This window comes from Centropristis striata, chromosome 20, assembly GCF_030273125.1.
Source record: "Centropristis striata isolate RG_2023a ecotype Rhode Island chromosome 20, C.striata_1.0, whole genome shotgun sequence".
In the NCBI taxonomy this organism is placed as follows: Eukaryota; Metazoa; Chordata; class Actinopteri; order Perciformes; family Serranidae; genus Centropristis; species Centropristis striata.
This window is the reverse complement of record NC_081536.1, coordinates 6,901,016-6,919,454: the sequence shown is the minus strand read 5'-3', so window position 1 is coordinate 6,919,454 and position 18,439 is coordinate 6,901,016. Positions and strand designations below refer to the sequence as shown.

The 18,439-nt window shown below is 40.2% G+C and overlaps 1 protein-coding gene across 5 annotated transcripts in view; it reads right to left on the bottom strand.

Annotated features, from left to right (window-relative positions):
- Positions 1–18,439, bottom strand: part of LOC131993192 (signal-induced proliferation-associated 1-like protein 2) — a 97,579-nt gene that overhangs the window by 37,612 nt on the left and 41,528 nt on the right. For all 5 annotated transcript variants that reach the window (XM_059358979.1, XM_059358975.1, XM_059358976.1 and 2 more), the window contains exons 5-9: positions 12,901–13,075; positions 11,576–11,679; positions 9,219–9,376; positions 7,984–8,560; positions 1,086–1,360 (exon numbers count right to left, since the gene is read on the bottom strand). In XM_059358979.1, coding sequence (XP_059214962.1) covers positions 1,086–1,360; positions 7,984–8,560; positions 9,219–9,376; positions 11,576–11,679; positions 12,901–13,075 — 1,289 coding nt within the window. The remainder of the gene's footprint in view (positions 1–1,085; positions 1,361–7,983; positions 8,561–9,218; positions 9,377–11,575; positions 11,680–12,900; positions 13,076–18,439) is intronic.

Genomic DNA, 18,439 nt, shown 5'->3' with positions numbered 1-18,439 from the left:
CAATGTATTAATACAGGATTTTAACTAAGGCTGTCATTAATACTATGTTCCAAAAATATCCATTGGACTTAATCTTCTCTAAACAGATGTCATCTAAAATCCCTCATCCACCAGCGATTATCAAAATCATCGACACCTCTGTTTAGATGCAAACAGTGATTGCACATTGGTTGATTGCTATTGCTTTATTGCTGGAAATATTAGAGAAATGAGAGAAATAGGGATTAAGTGGAGGTATTCTCTGTGCACACTGTCAAGTTGTTATCTGCGACCAAAGTGGGAAAAGCATTCTCTGGTACACAAATCTGTCAGCCTGAAGCACCACCAAAACAAAGATGTCAAAAAATGTGAGTGTGAAAGAGTGATGGATATGATTTCACAGGGCTGTCTGTCTCTCACAGACAAAACAAGCAGATGTGCTTTCAGAACAAGCGTTTTACACAGACTTTCATCTCTTCCCGTCACAAAAGATCGTTTGAAATATGCTTCTCCCTTTTTATTACGGAAGCGATGGAGTCTCCCCATGGGTGTGTGCCCCTAAAAAGACAAACACTCCCATCCTAATTGCTGAATAGAAGATTGGGCGAGGTTAGAAAAAAAAAAAGCAATCTGCAAATGTGAGCTGTCAGACAATGGCAGTGAGAGTTGAGCCATTAATCACAATGCTCCTCTCATTATCATTAGGGAGAAACGCTGACTGTCCGTGTCTGCGTGACTCTACAGCCCTGCTGGAGCTTTCTGTTGCAACAAAGCCACATCAATACAAAGAGAGTCGCCTCTCCAGAGAAATCAGTGGAGAACAACATCAAGCCTTGTGCAACAAAAACAGTATGTAAGCATTTCTTTATGCTAATCATCTCAAACATGAGAGCAAATGTCAAGTTAATTTACCCCAGCTGCACAGAAAAACAAGAAAAGCAAACTACCCCTCTGTTATGACTTCATACATTTTTGAAGAGCACCTGCTTCTCTGTTTCTCTAACCGCAGCACAGCAGACAAAATTCAAACGCAACACAAAATATGTTTTCTAAGCATCTTATTGACTGGAGTGTTGTTAGAAAGTTTTCAAGTAAAAAGGAGTTACCTTCGGGGGGCGCCATCTTCATGAGGCTGGATTATGACCACTTTGACGCTAACGGATGTGCGCAGCAGGTCGATCATCTGCTCGTGTGTGAGAGTAGCGACGGCCACCTTGCAGATCTCCACCAGTCGGCTGCCCTGCCTCAGCCCCGCCTTCCAGGCGAAGCCGAAGGGCTCCACATCAGCCACGATGCCCTCGAAGTTGACGTGGAAACCGAGCTGGCCGAGGCCGTTCCGACGCAAAGTCATCTCTGACGTCTCGCATCCTCTGGTGGTGATCTGAAACCAGAATGAAAATCAATTTGTTCATTATCAACAATAAAAGCACACTGATTTAGCCTTGATTACAATGATCCAGCCAGGTGGCAGATAAGGGCATTGTATTGGAAAATTGAACTGGCATCCTTTACTGAAGCTGCAGCACATTTTCTCTTAATGCAAAATGATTTGGTGCGTTGCAGCGTGTTTGCCCTTGTCCGCCACAGTAATCCAGACACATTAAGACAGCAAAACTTTAAACACACTTCAGTAGAAAACAAAATCCAACACATGATGCAGTCACACTGAGAAAACAGAAAACAAGCATGAGATGGACAGAGAAAAACTGGAAGTTGAGTGATCCTAATATCCCTTAATAAGAGCTTTCTATGCTAATCCAGTATATTCCAACAGCAGCCTTCAACTGTGTTCAGTTTCTAACTCTTCTAATAGATGTGTGTGTGTTTATTACACACATATGCACACACATGAAGGTACTTTAAGAGTTGAGTAACATTCTGTCCTTAGGCAGGAGTTCATGAGCATGTTTGCTTGGCTAATTTAAAGTACCGCTCAAAAGGGAAGTTAATAAGAGGGTACATGACAGAGTTAACTGGTTTAGCCTCAGAGCTGCTTAGAAGCAGCACAAACACACATGTACTGCACGCACAAATACACACCTGCCTCTATAGACACTGACTACAGTAGCTCTGTGGGTGCTGTGTGGTGGAATTAGGATCAACATGGCCCCTGAGACACAGACTTGTCCATAGAAGTGAGTCTATTAACCAAAGCTAACTTCTAAAAAGGACTTTGGAGAACAACATTTATTCAGCAACTGGCAGCTGATGAACACAAAATGATCTCTTCACCCTTTTATTCACAATTCTGGAGAATGCAGCCAAAGACGGAAGACTTTACCCATGGATACTTGGCGGACTGTTTGTCCAATTGCGTGCTTGGATGAAACTTAAACTTGGTTCATGTCCAATCATGTTCTTGCATGCAAATGAAGTTGTTCACTTTGCTCAGCGGTGACCCGGATTAAGTCTCTGCTTTAATGCAATTCAGGTTCAACTGAAGTTCAGGCAACCCTTTTGCTTCAGCAGCAATATTCCAGTAAAACACGTATACGGAGCAAAGATGGAAACACGTATCTATGTTAACCTTGATGACATGAAGTGACTGAGCTGTACTGCAGTGTAGGTAAATGTTTTCTCGTGACAACCACTTGAGAAAAACTCACTGCATCCAATGAGCTTTAATCACCCATCAGATTAGTTTTGGTTCAGTTGTGGGTGACTGCCTCCATTTGCTTCAGAGTGGCAGCTGGCTTCAGGGACACATTAACTCAGACTATGGCCTGTCAACACTCCACCGCATTCTCACACTGGCAGAAATCCTACCCCGCTGTGTGAGAGGGGACCTGGGACAGCCATGATGGATCTTATGGTGAGACAGAACCCGTAAAACTTCATTAAACTCAGGAAAGGACTCGTCCTGTTGGTCAAATGACTCAAAACAGTCTCATTTTTGCTATTAAAACATGCTCAAAGATTCAGTTTTTCAAAGACAAATGAAACTACTGGATAACTTTTTTTGAAATGACCCACAAACTAAACAATCATTCTGCATTACACATCAAGGGCAAATGAAATTAGAAATGTGAGGTCCAAAAGCTCTCTGGGAGCAGAGTGTGGGAATAAATGGCCTGTGTATGAAGAAGACATTGGCCTGGGTATTAGGGACCATGAATCAAACTGGCCTTTGTCAGAAATTCATTAGGCCTAAATAATAGCTTTCTAAATGCCTTCATCAACGCCATCCAGGAAATTAATGTTCCCAGGTTCTCCTCCGAACGGCCCAAATCTATAACGGCTGAATCTAACGGGACACTGATTATCTCATCGAAGGGTTTGTGGTGTGTAAAGTTACTTTGATGAAGGATGGTGACAGGAAGTCTGGCAGCGTGGATGTGTGGGAGACTGACATAAAATTACAACACTGCCCTGAAGAAACAAACAGCATTAGCCTGGAATCTGTTGTCAAGTAGTGTTGCTGGCGCTGATCCTCAGTGAGAGGTCTGACAGTCTGAAGTCGCTTTGACACCGTCTGTAGTAACATGTTTCACAAACATGACAAAACCCTGTCAGCGCACCGAACTTCAAAGAACTCGAGCACAGATTGGTGACTGTAGGGTCACCCGTTTCCTCTGGGCTGAATATTTGTGAATCAATTTCTAAAAATCTAGGGCACTGGTTTCTAGTGGGATACGGCACAATTTTTGTTAATGGGGCAAGAGTAGCCCCAGCAAGACACGAATGTCAGCACTAATAAAGCCTCAAAGTGGTGCTGATTAGTAATTAACAACCAACATGGCAATCTATTCATCATTTAAGCTGTTGAAGGAGCAAAAGTGGAAAACACGGATTCCCATTTAGCTGCTTTTCTCTGCTAAAATAACAGTAAAGTGAATGTTTTTTTTGGTAGCATTAAATGGATATTTAATTTGTTGCAGACCCTAAACTAGACCTAGGTAATAAGTTGATTTTATCACGTATAACCACAATTTGTCTAAAAAGTATATAAACAGAATTCCTTAATCATCTTATCCTATTATATATATATATATATATATATATATATATATATAAATATGTGTGTGTGTGTGTGTGTGTGTGAATTGTATTCAATTGAAAACTGTACAAAGTAAATATATAATCTGAATTCTGAATTTGATTCATTCCATTTTTATTTACATTTTATATAGCTTTTTTTGATTTCGGTTGTGATTTAAAATTAAATAAAACTAAAATGAAATGTATTTATTTATCAATAAAAAAACTGAATAATGTAGAGAAAATACATAAAAATGATAAATCACTTGTAAAAAAAAAAAAAAGAAAAGCTGTTGCTCAAAAGCATTTACTGCCTTGTTAGTTTTCCCCCTTTTTATTTTGCCTTATTTTTTTTTTTTTGTCTCTTCTACCACTCAGATCTATAGCAGAAACGGTAATTAGCTATTAATTGTAGCCCTGTTGACGTATACAGTACATAAAGAAACACACAATGTGGGAAACTGCCTGTACATTGCTCATGAAACGAAATAAAAATGTCACCCGAGCCAAGACAAGTTGTCTCATAAAAGCCGAACACGCGGCCACCCAGCCCAGCTAACACCCTGGAGAGCGGGACGTTATCACAAAGATTGTAGTTGTGCTTTCACACTGGGCTCCTCTGTGTGTTACAGCTTCAATCTGTTCACTCTGGTTCGCATTACATCACAAGTCCGGCAGCCTGTAAATCCCCTCACTGAAACGCGATTCGAGTCAACCTCTGGGACATTACAGACACCTTTGGGACAAAGTATGCACGGTCAGCTCATACCCAAATGAGTCTACTGCTGCTGCTCTACTGTCTGTGTGAGTTACACACACATCCAAGTGCTTATTAATACTTATTCTGAGCTTTTCCTTTGAAATATCCCTCATAAATCCTGTGGGTTAGTGGACAGTAAATGTGAGAGGATATTAGCATAGTGAATGAGGAAGCGATGTCCTTTGGCTCATCACAAATGCTAATATATCCCACTCTGTCCTTTCTTATGATGAGTTGAGTAGACACTAAATGACACTGGTGTCCTTTTAAGATTAATTATGTTAAATACTTCTTCAGGATCTTGTGCTTTTTAAGGTGGTGGCAAAATCTTTGTGCTCATTTACTTTTTTTCCCCCCGTTCTGATTCTGCAGAAGATGATAATAAAAAAGAATCACGTTCTTGAGGTTTTTTGTTGTTGCAGGAACTGTATTGTTGCTCCCAGGATGCCGGCTGAACTAATGGTATTTTGGCTGGGGTCTGTCGGAAATTTCGAGATTGCTTATGATGTTGCCAAAGGGATAAGTGGACGAGAGTATGCAGGCAGGCGGCCAGAAATAAGGTCATGCACAGCTCAGGTTTGGATTTTGGGATTCAAACCCCCATGTTGTTTAAATGAAACAAAGGGTTGCCTGATTAGAGGTTCAGTAAACAAACCATGGAAACTAGAGTAGGAAAAGCAAGCCTACGCTGCAACACAAGGAGCGGAAACAAGGCATCCGATGCCAGCGTCCAGGCTCAGGAACCAGGTGCTTTGACCTATTTTTTCTAAACTTCTAGACCCCTAAAAATCACACAATGTAACCAGAGTCACAGAGTTTTACAGATGGCAAAGTCAGAATGACAAAATGGGGATGAGAGAAATTGGATTAAGTGGATAGCTCTCAATGGGAGTGAAGTAGTGAGGCCAAGTGTCCTCTATTCTTAGTCTCTTAGACCCAAAAAATGTCTTGTTTCCTCTCCTCCTCTTTAAAACTGGGTTGGTGTCCTGTTTAAACGAGCTCCTCCTGTACCTGTGCCCAGACAGCCAAATAGAGAAAGGGCAAAATCACATTATTGTTAATCTTTCAATCCCATTAACTGTCTGCCACAGGGAGTGGCTCCGGCTTAGTTTTTTGTTTTTTTTTATGGATGAAAATTTGATGTTTCATAACGATTTATCCTGATAAAGCGCAGGGTGACATCTGCACTCGTCTGACCCAAACGTTTAACTGTACACCTCTGCTGACTCTGTGTGATGAGCCAAAGAAAGCTATCAACATGAGGTCTATAATCCTCTTTGGACTCCATTGATTTCACTTTACAGTTTCACATTCAAGTGACACTCCTGTCTCTGCTGGACAACCCGGGCAGACAGATGAGGGGGAAGTCGGGAAAACAAATAAGTTTTGGGTTAATTCTGTCAGGAATGCCGAGGAAAGAAACGCAAGGGGAAAAAAAGAAAACACCAGAAGCTCAGTGTGGAGTTACGATACATGAGACTTGACAGGATAGATATAGGTTAAGCAAGCAACGGTTCTGCTGACAAAATGATGAAAATAGAATAACAAGGTTTGTGGTGAGTAGTAAAGCTACAATGGTAAGAACAATATTTGCAGAATGCATTGTTTCACCACAGAGTGGCCACAACTATCCCAAAGTAAAATGCCTCAATGCACCATTTAAAGTAAAGGCAGCCATTTCCTTCACATGCCAGGCGGCTTATGTGTGAAACACAGTCATAATAGATTTACTGGGCAATTCTGATGACAGACTGCTGCTCCGTGTTCATGGAAGTTTCTTATAGGTCTCCTTTTAGGCTGGATATAATGGTAAAAACAGAGAAGGGGATTTCCTCGGTCAAAAAAACCCTTGACAATGACAATATATATATAAATATATATATATATATAAAACAAAATAGCCTGTGTCTAAATGAACACACCTGAAAATGCATATATCATGTTCATGCATGCACATTGAACAAGAAGTAGATTGTTCACCCTGCAGTTGAAAAAACATAAAAATACTACAGAGGAATGGCAGAAATGGCGATAAGTAAAACTAGAAATTATTTTACTTGGATGGAAGACAAGGTGGAACATATACGAAGGTCAAGACAGCGGAAAACATTAATTGGGAGTTATTGCAAAGCAAATACTGCAACATATTAGAGCAGTGCTAGGAGCATTATTTATCAGTGATCCATCAGTTGTGGCAATGGGGAAAAGAGTGACCACACAACGGGTATTTAGGCCGAACTATATTGTTTTGACAGGTCATAATTCATAACAGCTAATCAGGAAGCAAACGTGGGTGTCTGCAAATTTGTTTCAAAAAGGTCTCCGTATCCGCCATTTAGACTAATGTGCAATCCCAGAGTTTTCAAATTAAAATAAGGTCAGCTGCATTTTCAATCATGTCTGTTTTAGGGGTTCAAATTTTCCAGAGTAGTGTGGACTCTAGGCAGAAATGTATCAAGAGTTGTGTGTTTTATAATGAAAATGCAGAATGACCTTTATATAAACAAAAACAACTTTCCCAGTTTAAGCATTAGATATATTGTCTTTGTATTGTTTGCAAATCATTGCATTCTGGTTTTTTTTTAATATTTTTCACTGCATCTTAACCTTTTTGGAATGAGGTTGTACAAGGAGTTTAATGTTTAATCAGTGGTCAACAAAGCTCCAATTGCCCCATATAAGCCATATAAGAAAACAATGGTGCTGCCATTGCAATGTACAGCACAAAGATAACCAATGCAAATGTTGTCATCATTTCCAACAGATGGACCAAACTGAGCAACAGCTAAACACAGCATCTAGAAGGAGATAGAACCTCGATTATTTTCCCTTTCCCTGAGCACAAAGGTGCCCTGTGGCGGAACAGGAAATGGTGTCATTAATATTTGGCAAATGTTGATGTTTTGTTTTTTTAAATCTGTCAGTGCATGTTCATGTATTTGTGCCAACCTGTTGGCTGATCCATTAAGACTGTTTTCGACACACCACTGGGATGAAGTGTTGAATTGTTTTACTGTAATGTGCTTATTATATCGAAAATAAACTGGATGCCAAACTAAGACGAAACCCTCAATTAGCCACAGAGAACTCCTACAGAGAATGAATTACTGCCTCTGTGAGGTGGATGAACTGTTTTCAGATCCGAGACTGAATAGATGAGTATAAAGTACGCTACAAATGATCGGCTCGGCTCTCCTATAGTCTAATCCAGAACACATTAAGACCTCTTAATTAGATTATTACAGCTCAGTCTCTAAGGATCTTACCTCTAGTCTTTGCACCATCTCCCTGATATCTTCTCCGCAGTTGTCGTGGGCGGACAGCATGATACACTCCCCGCGCTCGTAGAAGATCTTAATGCTCATAATCCCTGAGGTCCATCCGATGACGTCACGACAGGAGCAGTTGAAGACCACGTTTTTTGATTCCTCCTCGATGAGCACAATAAACTCATTGGATATGCCGAGCAAGCAGTCCACGTCGATCGACTGGCCGAAGTCCCTGGCGCGGACGCTCCAGGTGATGGCGCCCACACTCAGCAGGTGCGCATCCTTCCTGGGTTTCACCTTCTCCTTCTTCTTGGCTCCGAGGGTGATGAAGCTGAATTTGACAGCATTGTCAATAGTGGCTGTGCTTACAAAGTTCTCAGCCAGGTCCTTCAGGTACTCCTGCCGCGTACGCGTCGCCATGGCTCGGAACTTCTCCGACTTGTGCGCTGCGTTTTCTCCGTTGATGACCTTGGCGAGCAGGAAGTCCCTGAAAACTGCTGACTTTGGGAAAGTTACAGATTTGGGAATCGGGGGCCCGAATGGAGGCACGTCTTTAGATCTGGACACGGCGACGCTGCGAAACAAGATGAAAGCAATAAATCACAAGCAGGGGCAACAGTTAAGAAAAAAAATGAAAGAATTAAATGAGTATTGAACTGTACGTATAATGAGCAGCAATTTAAAGCGTGTTGAAATTATATGGCTTTCAGGGAAATTATTTCTGATGGAAATACTGAGAGCAGCTCAGACTAATCCCGCTCTGTTCAACAAATGCTATGTTATTAACAAGAGTCGTTTCGACTTCAGAAACACTCGAGGAAAGAGTCGTAACTCATAATTTCAAGGTGTCTCTGAAGATAATAACTGTATCATCACTGAACAGATCAAAAGAGTCTTGTGATTCCTGCACATTACTATAAAGTCATGACAGAAACCACAGAAAGCACTCAGCAGGCTATTATTATTATTCTTTCAAATTAAGTGCTCTTAAAAGTTCATGTAGAGCCATTTGGCAAGAAGTCATTTACGCAAAGCACATCAAAAGATAAATACATTCCCCTAAATTGGCTTGAGGATATTAGTTTGCTTCTTATCCCAGGGTGAGGCACTCTACTGTACGGCCATTTGACTAAATGCCACCAGATTCAGAAGTTGCGTTTCTAACCTCCCCGTTTTCATCAGCCCCAAAGTAGAAGAGCTCTGAGAGAGCCTTGCACACTTGTTCTATTTACCTGTAGCAGACGTTATCAGTGCAGGGGTTGTGGACTTTGACAATAACAAACACATGTTGGAAATGAGAACGGATGTGTTTCGGAGTGAAAGGAAGGGCCCCGGGCTCCTGGAACACTATGGTGACGATATCATTGCCAATGTGCCTCTTCCTTAATAACTATGAAAAGAAGAGAGAAAAGGAGTCAAATACAGAAAAAGTATCACATCAAGGGTGAACATAGTACGATAGATTTATAAACACTTGTTAAATTTAAAATGAAAATAAGCTTTAAAGCTGTTTAAAGCTGCTTATTCCCTCTGATCACAATTACCCTGTCCAATCTATCTTTTGTATTGTATTGTTATTAATTCTGTGTATTTTATTGCTGTTTCTTTTCTATCTTTTTTGTACGGTGTCCTTGAGTGCCAAGAAAGGCGCCTCCAAATAAAATGTATTATTATTATTATTATTATTATTATTATTATTATTATTATTATTAATAAAGCAATGTGATCTGATGATTCATGTAGATTTATTTATTTTTTTAAAGTTTTGGTACATAAGAGTTTCAAAGGCAGTCAAACTAACTTTAAATCAGTAACATAGCAAAATCTATCTAGCTCTCTAACAGCATCAACAACTCAGCCACCATAAGCGACTGGACTAACCAGACCAGGTTAATTGCGGTGGCAGAACCTGTATGCTTGCTGGATTAATAATTTCCTATGAATTGTTTTGATCTTTTTCAAGGGGAAGAATACAGTGATGCTGGTATGTTTTGTTGTCAAAGTCCCAGGCTCCAGACTAGCTTGTTTCACCACCGTCCTGGCACCGTCTCAAAAAAACTATTTGTCTAAAAGTGAATGTAAATCATCCTAAAATCAAAGCTATCTGTAAACTGCCGACAACAGGATAACTGTCAGATAAGAATATGATGCTTGGAAAAATGTCATTGTGACAAACATTGTATATGTCACATATCTATATGTGAACAGGATTGATTGAAAAATAACAAAGATGATATCTGAGTTAACTGCTGTTCTTTACTGCTTTGTATTTATTTTATGCAAGCTCCATAGCCAAACAAACAGCAACTCTGCTGCCCACTGGCTGGTAATGGCTAACAGATTTGTTGTTGGTGATGTAGCACTGTCAGCAGGGAAACATTTGGGATTTGTATACATCATTGCCACAGGACGTGTATCTATCAACATCCCTGAGAAGGTGTTGTTTCTTTTTCCAAAGCTACAGTGTTGCTTTGAGACGTAGCTAAGCCTTTTTGCCCCAATCCTTAAAGTAACAGTGTAGTTTTTAGGAAGTATGTACATTAATTCTGTCCGTTTTGAAAGCATTTGAGAAGACACGCCAAGGAGAATAAAGCCCTGATAATATTTAATTGTTGACTGGTAAATTAATTTGTAGTGTTTGTGGCACCAGCAGCTCCACAAGCAGAACAACAAACCATTTACGGAGCTTTAAACTCAGATTTACTTACTGATAAAGCTCCATGTTGTGATTTTGAAATACTGTGTTTGAAATCAAGATAAAGGGCTTTTTGGATCAGGGAGATGTATTCCTACAAACCCAATTTAGACCACTTGCATTGCTGGATTCTGCAGATAGTTAACCTCATTCTCTGGTTGGTATAAAGTTGTCAGTGGGGGTCAGAGAGAGCCCGAAACAAGTGGGATTAGAGGGTTGAGAGGTGAATTGGAAGGGATGAAGAGATGAGTGGAGCGAGCTCTGCTCCGACCTGCTGGTAGATTACTACCATGGATTAAATTAAAATATCCCACTCAATGAAATAGAATTGGAGGAGAAGAAAAGAAAGAAAGACTCCCCCACTAATCCTGCCAATCAAACGTTTTAGATGCACTTGATAGATTATGTCTCTGCAGGGCTCCACTGTAGATCCTGCCCCTGACTCACTAACTGCCTCCTTTGGTATTTTCGCTGCAGGTTTTCATTATGGGCTCAAAAAGTACTTCCATGGAAGCAGAGCAGAGACTGAACGATGTTGAACTCCTGTAATCGCGGCTTTATCGGGCCATCGCTCGCCAGTCCACCACTACATCCACTTAATTCCACTTGTTAGCGCAGACAGACACCGAATCCCATCTAATACAGCGTCAGGTCCAGCCCCCGGGGATGCATTGATTAAAATCCCACTGTGGGGTACCGTTACCATGGCAATGCTCATGCTTTCAACTGATAGGTCATTACCGTGGCGAAATGAGCCTCTGGGGAAGATTGGCAGGCGCCAGGATTGAAGATATCCTAAAAGGAAGCTGCTCAGGGACTTATTACCTCCATTAGACGCAAACTCACTGCACAGCAAAGTAGAGGGGACAGAGTGGGAGTGTGGAGTTTACTGACCTGCTGTCTGTTGTTGGGTGTGTAGGGGAGCATGGTGGACACGTGGAACATCAGCTCATAGTCCTTATAGGTGGTATAGAGAGAGTGTGTGCCTGTGGAATCCGCTGTAACACAGGAGAGGGCAGCCAAGGTCTCAAATCAGGATTAAAAATATATAGGTCTACAGGCACAATAAGTAGGATTTTAATGAAAATCAATGTATTGATTTAAACAAAAATAATCCTCCTCAGTCACTATTTACAATACACTACAAGTGTGTGTCTGTATCTGCAGAGATAGAGCCTACAGCCAAATAGTTCATACAGCTTTCATACAGGGAATACTATTCAAGCCCTTTTAAGGTACCTAAAGTAAACATTTCAAAGCCTTTATCATCTTAATTGTTACTATATATGCAATTGGAAAATTAAGTTTAGAATAATACCCACAGCAATCAATGCATATTGTCTCTTTGTTTATTTTACCAGCCATCATATTAACTTTGGTTGCATGGGTTTTATTGTATTGATTATATCACACAATTGGTGCCCATGTGAGTCGATCAAGCTCCAGTTTGCTGGTATGAGACACCAGGAAACAAACAAATACAAGGATGGGATTGTTTCAAAGTTTTAAAATAATTTTGGTTTACATGAGTGACAGTGGCGATGAAACCCCTGATTATGTTGAAAATCAGTGTTTTTGAAATTTAGGATATTCCTGACCTTGTAAACATAATGTACAAAATTAAGCATTTTTCAACTTTCCAAGACTTTGTTTAATCCCTAGCTGGGTGTGAGGTCTGGACTCCAAAAAGTCCAAAAAGACGCTCGTAAAATGGCGGATACAGCATCATAAAAAGGAAAAAAAAAATACAACCCAATTCCAAAAGCAAATAAAACAGAATGAATCCGGAATCCTTTTTGACATATATTCAATTGAAAACTGTAAAAAAAAAGAAAAAGAAAAAAAGACAACTGATTAACTTGTGTTATTTGTTTTAATATATCTGAATCGTGATTTGATGCATTCTGTTTATATTTACAATTCACGCAGTATTCCAACATTTTTGGATTCGGGGTTCTAGCTTGATGAAATGCTCATTGGACCTGGGGTTTTCACCTGCTGGTGAGCACTGCAGTCAAGATGCAAACACTGGTGTCACTGAGCCGTGGGAAGAAGGGCCCAACTTTAAAGTTGTGTTTCTAAACTGCAAACAAATCCTACTCATTGTGCCTTTAAAAAACATAACAGCCTTTAAAAAAGCAATAAGAAACAGAGCAGAACATCTGCACTCAGCAGGGTTTCAAACTGTGTGGGTGAATGTTTAGTTTGATGTGTCTTACTCTTGTTATCCAGCTGAGCTCTGTACTTGGTGAAGCCTTTGAGGCGCACTCTCTGGCCGAGCAGATCCAAGAACTCCTCCAGCGCCGGTCCGGCACTCTCGTTGTTGTACATCTCTTCCTCTGTGCTCTGGCCCGCCTTGCAGTAAAGCACTCCCACCTTGTGCTGGAAGCTTAGCTGGAATGGAGGAACATACACAAGACACTCAGCGGGTAAGTATCATTTCCTGTCGCTGATTTGTATCGCACACCACACTCATACATGCTGTACATTATGCACTCAAAGCATGAGAGTTAGTGCCCACTTTCCATCATGTCACAGCTAATGTGAAGGCCTTCACAGCCCTTCTAGGAGAGAGCTGAAATCCCCTTTTGTGAAGCCAGGCTACGAACTCTCAGGAGCTCGGAGAGGAGCATAAATCAGGCCGAGCTAATAGCTGCTACTTATGAGCAGCTGTGGAGCAACGAGGGAGTGAATTACACACATATAGCAGGAGAGCTTCGCTTTATGGCAGAAAACTCTGTTATCTGCCAGCAATTGCATTTTAATCCTTTCTAAAAAGACTTCCTTGAGCTATATTCATGTTTAGTAAAGTCTTTACTGTGGCAGTGAAATATTAATAAGAATAGCAACAACACTGAACACCCAACTAATAATACTCTTGAATCAGCCATTGTTCAACAAAGAGCGCCTCAATAAAGATAAATGCCTGATTCACAAAGAGCAGTATTTATAGACATACACAAGGCAGCTAAATCTCACAGGTTTTCACCGCAAGCATTAATATTATGCAGAAATGACAGGTCTGATATGAACTTGTCTCACGGAGAGACAGGAAGAAATAAAACATCCGGAGTGATTCTTCTTGCACGGTGAAAGAGGCCTCTCTCTGCAAACATGAATCTTTCATGGCTTACCGCTCTCTGATGCTGGCCAAGAAAGGGATTGAAAAGGGGGAAAAAATAGATGAAAAATAGCCCCCTGCGTTTGCCACCTGTTACCCAACAATTCACAGCTGAGGACAGCGTGATCTTGACCCAGGCTGAATGTGTCAATACTGCAAAACAAAAAGGTTTCTCTGAATGTGGACTATATACTGAAACAAATTGGAATTGGCTTTTTTCCTCAGGTACAGGTTATCAGTTCCCGGTGTGCTCCTGACACTGCTGTCATGATGACTTCCTCTATCAGGCAGCGTGCTCTGCACTAAAGCTATGGAAAGCTATTATACCATCGAGCCCAGTGGAAATGGCCTGATGTGCAATGATGTGGTCCTCAATTTTTTTTCCCTTTTCTGCATTATATGGGCTCACTTAACCTCCTGCTCCTCTTAACAGAAGGGCCGACGGCAAGGACAATCGCATTGCCCTTTGGTGCGAATTTGTCTCTGCCTGAAAAGTGCAAACACATCAGGACACATATACAGATGAGTAATGCTCCTGGGGTAAAGCTTATTGTGTAACCGCCTTTGATGTGTTTTTGGTGGCATCAGCTTCTGATAAGGTACAGCAGCTATAAAAAAAAAAAACCTTTATCCCATTTAACGGCTATGTGATTTGCTAAAATATTCCAAAATCTGAGCATAAGCTGCTAGACAGCACTTATTTTGTCTCTCTTCTATCCCCCCCCCCCCCCAACGTTTCTCTCCCTCTATCCTAACAGAGCTGGAGGGTGCTGAAAACTCTTCTCCCCTCTTCTTCCCTTTAACAAAAAAACTCTATAAAATGCAAAGATAGAAAGATACTTAATGAGCGGAGAGAGAAATGAGGACAACGTTCCCCTCTGAGAGCTCTGAGATGCACCTGAGGGATACAGCGGTGCCCTAACACAACACACAACATCACTGTGACATCTGTTTGCACCGCAGTGTCCTCAATGCAGCAAAAATGGCTCCTAAAACCTGGCTACAATCATCATGCATTATTACACAAACATCGCTGCTGCAATTTGTGCCGTTTTTGGGCAGAAGTGTTCCATTTGAGCAGCAACAACATCTAAATATGGAGACAGAATCAGGCCTGCTCGATTATGGCAAAAAAATCATAATCACAATTATTTTTGGTCTATATTGAGATCATGTCTATTGAACAGTTACTCACTGACTTTGGAAACATCCTGCATTTGTTGAACTTTTAAAGGGGAGTTATTATGATCATTTTTAGGTTCGTATTTGTATTTTGGGATTATACAAGAACATTTTAAATGCTTTTATGTTCAAAAAACACATTATTTTTCTCATACTGTCAGTCTGGATATACCTGTATTTATCTTCTGTGAAAGAAAAATAAAATAATAACTAATCTAATTCTAAAAAGCCTGGTTTATTCTGTGTTTTACCTTTTCATCCACCACAGCCTCTTGTTTGCACATACTTTGTTGCTCTTGATACTACTTCTTCTATGCTAAAGCTTGCTGACTTCGTTGTTTTGCTCCACTTGTTTGTGGCACTGAAAAAGTTGAGTTTTTCATAATACACCACTTTTTAAAAACCTTGTTTTTTTTAACAGTTGATTTTTTTTTAACTTTGAATATAATTTTACTGAAAAAAATAAATATACGTCGCCCATAAAGTTGGAATAATTTTGTTTTCAGACACAGTCCTCTGTTAATTGTGGTTTCATTTTCATTGTGATAAGTTTGGAAGAGATTGATTAATAATGTTTTGAGAAGATATACACTTTATCTGTCAAGAACAAATCACATTATCACAATATATCATGAAAAGAGGAAAAAAATATTTTATTCCAACTTCATGAGCGACCGTATAAATAAATCAAAGCACTTCCACAAAACAACAACATATAAAAATTATATTTGACATAAACAAATAAGTTCCACAACCAAATATATAAAAATAATGAATAAAAATAATTTAGAACAAAATAAATGCCACAACCTACTGAAAACTTCTAAACACATATTCAACATTTTGATCAATTAAATAGCCCATGGACTGCAGATGTGGGCCATAATGAGTATAAATTCTGGTCACCACATCATTTCACAAAGTTAATCTTTAAATTTCAAAAGTGTGATGGGGGATTGAGTTACATAGGAGAGAGGGGATTTCTTTGGCACTGCAATAACAGCCTCAGTAGGTGGTAGATTACGTTATTGAACTTGTGGAACAAATCTCACCTAAGCCAGAATTATTCTTCAGAGCTGAGCTGTCGCTGTGGGCATCAGGAGTGATTTATGGTCGTGCAAAGGCTTTACCTGTTGACTAGTGTAAGTAAACTTGATAGGCAGGATGGCAATGCATTCGCTCATTGTTCACGTTATGATGCACAGCACTGCAGTGGAAGAAGGTAATTTGTTCATCATAATTGAGGGAGAAAGATTAGAAACCTTTCTCTGACCTCTTTGATGTTGTCTTCACTATCACTAAACACTATTATGTGCAGTTACATGCAGACACCTGCAGGCTGGCCTTTATCAGGAATTATAAATTAAAGCTTGAAATTCCATTTTTAATTCTGAAACCGATTGCGCTGATAAACAGTTTCTATTAAACATGAATTCTGTCATTTTCCAGATTTAGATGAAAACAACAGATACTCATTTTTACATGAATGGCTTTCTTAGAAAAATGTATCATTTATGATTTCTATCACCTAAAATCACATCTCAAAAATCTGATTTAGCAGCCTAATGCTTTCCCCAGTCCATCTGCACACAGTGAGCTCACTGTGATCTACAATGTGATCTAAAATACATTCACATATGCTCTGTTCTCTTCTTACATCCAGGGCCATTACAGTCTACAACACTGCTTTCAGGGGTATTCTTTCTGCAGAATTGATCATGAATGTTATTGTGAAGGCTGTCTGGCTTCAGGATACTCTCATTCACCAGACGTGCTTTCTGTTCACAGCAAAAAGAAGCCTTTTCACACACATATGCACACACTTACGACACAAAAACAGAGGACTAACATCTCAGCAGTGCGCATTCACACAAAAAAAATCCTCAGATAAAGCTTTCGACATGCGGTGAAAGAAAATTATGCACTCAAACAAACAAAAACAGGCCTGGCAGAGCACTCTTATTTCTCAAGTTGCAGTTCTTCCTGTCCAATATTAGCTTCCTCACACAAACACATTAGCGGGGCGGTGAAAGTCCAGCTTGGTTCAAAAGAAGATTACGGGGTGCTTGGCATATTAAACATTTGCACGGCAAGCATAACATTAATGATTAAAACAGGAGCGTACAAAAATACTGATGTCCAAATATAAAACTGGCCTCCACTGGGCGTTTGGTTTGAGGTCTGTGAGAAGGAGTGCCAGTTGGAAGAGCTTTGAGCCCCACTTAGCCTGGGCCCTACTCCTTTGAAAGTAGTTTCTTACATGACTTTATTGCTTTTTTTCTCTGTGTCAGTTTAGGTCTTGTATCAAAGTCTGTATCTGCAGACAGTCTCTCATACCGAAGGCATGAGGAGTTGTATGGCAGGTGAACAAACTCCCGTATCAGCTCCTTGAAAACTGGCAGGAAGCACTTCCTCGAGCGCTTACTTACAAAGTTACACGGCCATAATTGGATACACAAAGTCTGTCATCATCTTAAGTGCATTGAGCATGCTTTGGAGAGGGCACTACACTGCTCTTGTTTGTGCGTGTAACAAAAATCTTCATATACAAGAGGGACAAGGCTGACACTTTCTATTATAAGAGCCTTTCCCCTGTCAATTGGAGGGATGGGCTCATGCTAATGAATGTGATTACACTAATAAGCAGCCAATTCTCTGATAGTAAGACAAGCAATATGACACAAGCTAATCCCCCCACACTCCTTTTCCATCTTGCGGTTTCATTAAATGAGAAATTAAAGGCCTTAAGATCACACAATGAATCCATCTCTGACACCTGTGACTATACACAGCCCATATCACTAATAGCCGTTTTATTCAAACAAAGATAATGCAAGATGACATCCTCCGCCGTGCAGGCAGAATACCAAATCACCTGCTCTCAGGTGAAGTAAGTTGTCAAAAGTGAGTTAGCTCGTGTCTGAGTGTCCTATCAGCAAGAAAATGTGTGTCAGAGAAGTCGATGCCGGCTACAGAGAGTGTGGGAGTCATATTGATTCTATTTAAGTGTGATATTGGCTGTCTTATGCCTCCATGCGGGAGTCTGTGTTCCTCTATAGCAGCACACATATGGGAAATAGGTTCCTGCTATTTGAAGTTAATCCATCCCGAGTTTCCTTTTATAGCACAAGCAAATGTCAGAAACAGAGACACCTTAAATATGGGCTCTATGTTATAATATCAATACAGTCCATCATTCTGGAATTCATTATTCATAACACTGACGTGTGGCATTGACGGCTTCAAAATGAAGCAACTGGAAAATCTGTGTCGAGGAGAATGACTGGGCTCTGGCTTTACCTTCTTTTAAAGGAATAGTCCAACATTTTTGGGAAATATGCTTATTTGTCAATCCTGGTTCCCTTCCCTTGGCCCTACACATGGGTTATGACTGCTTTGGAAGGTAGTAAATATATCCAAGAGCAACAACAAAAAATTGATGGGGTTCTGTGGCA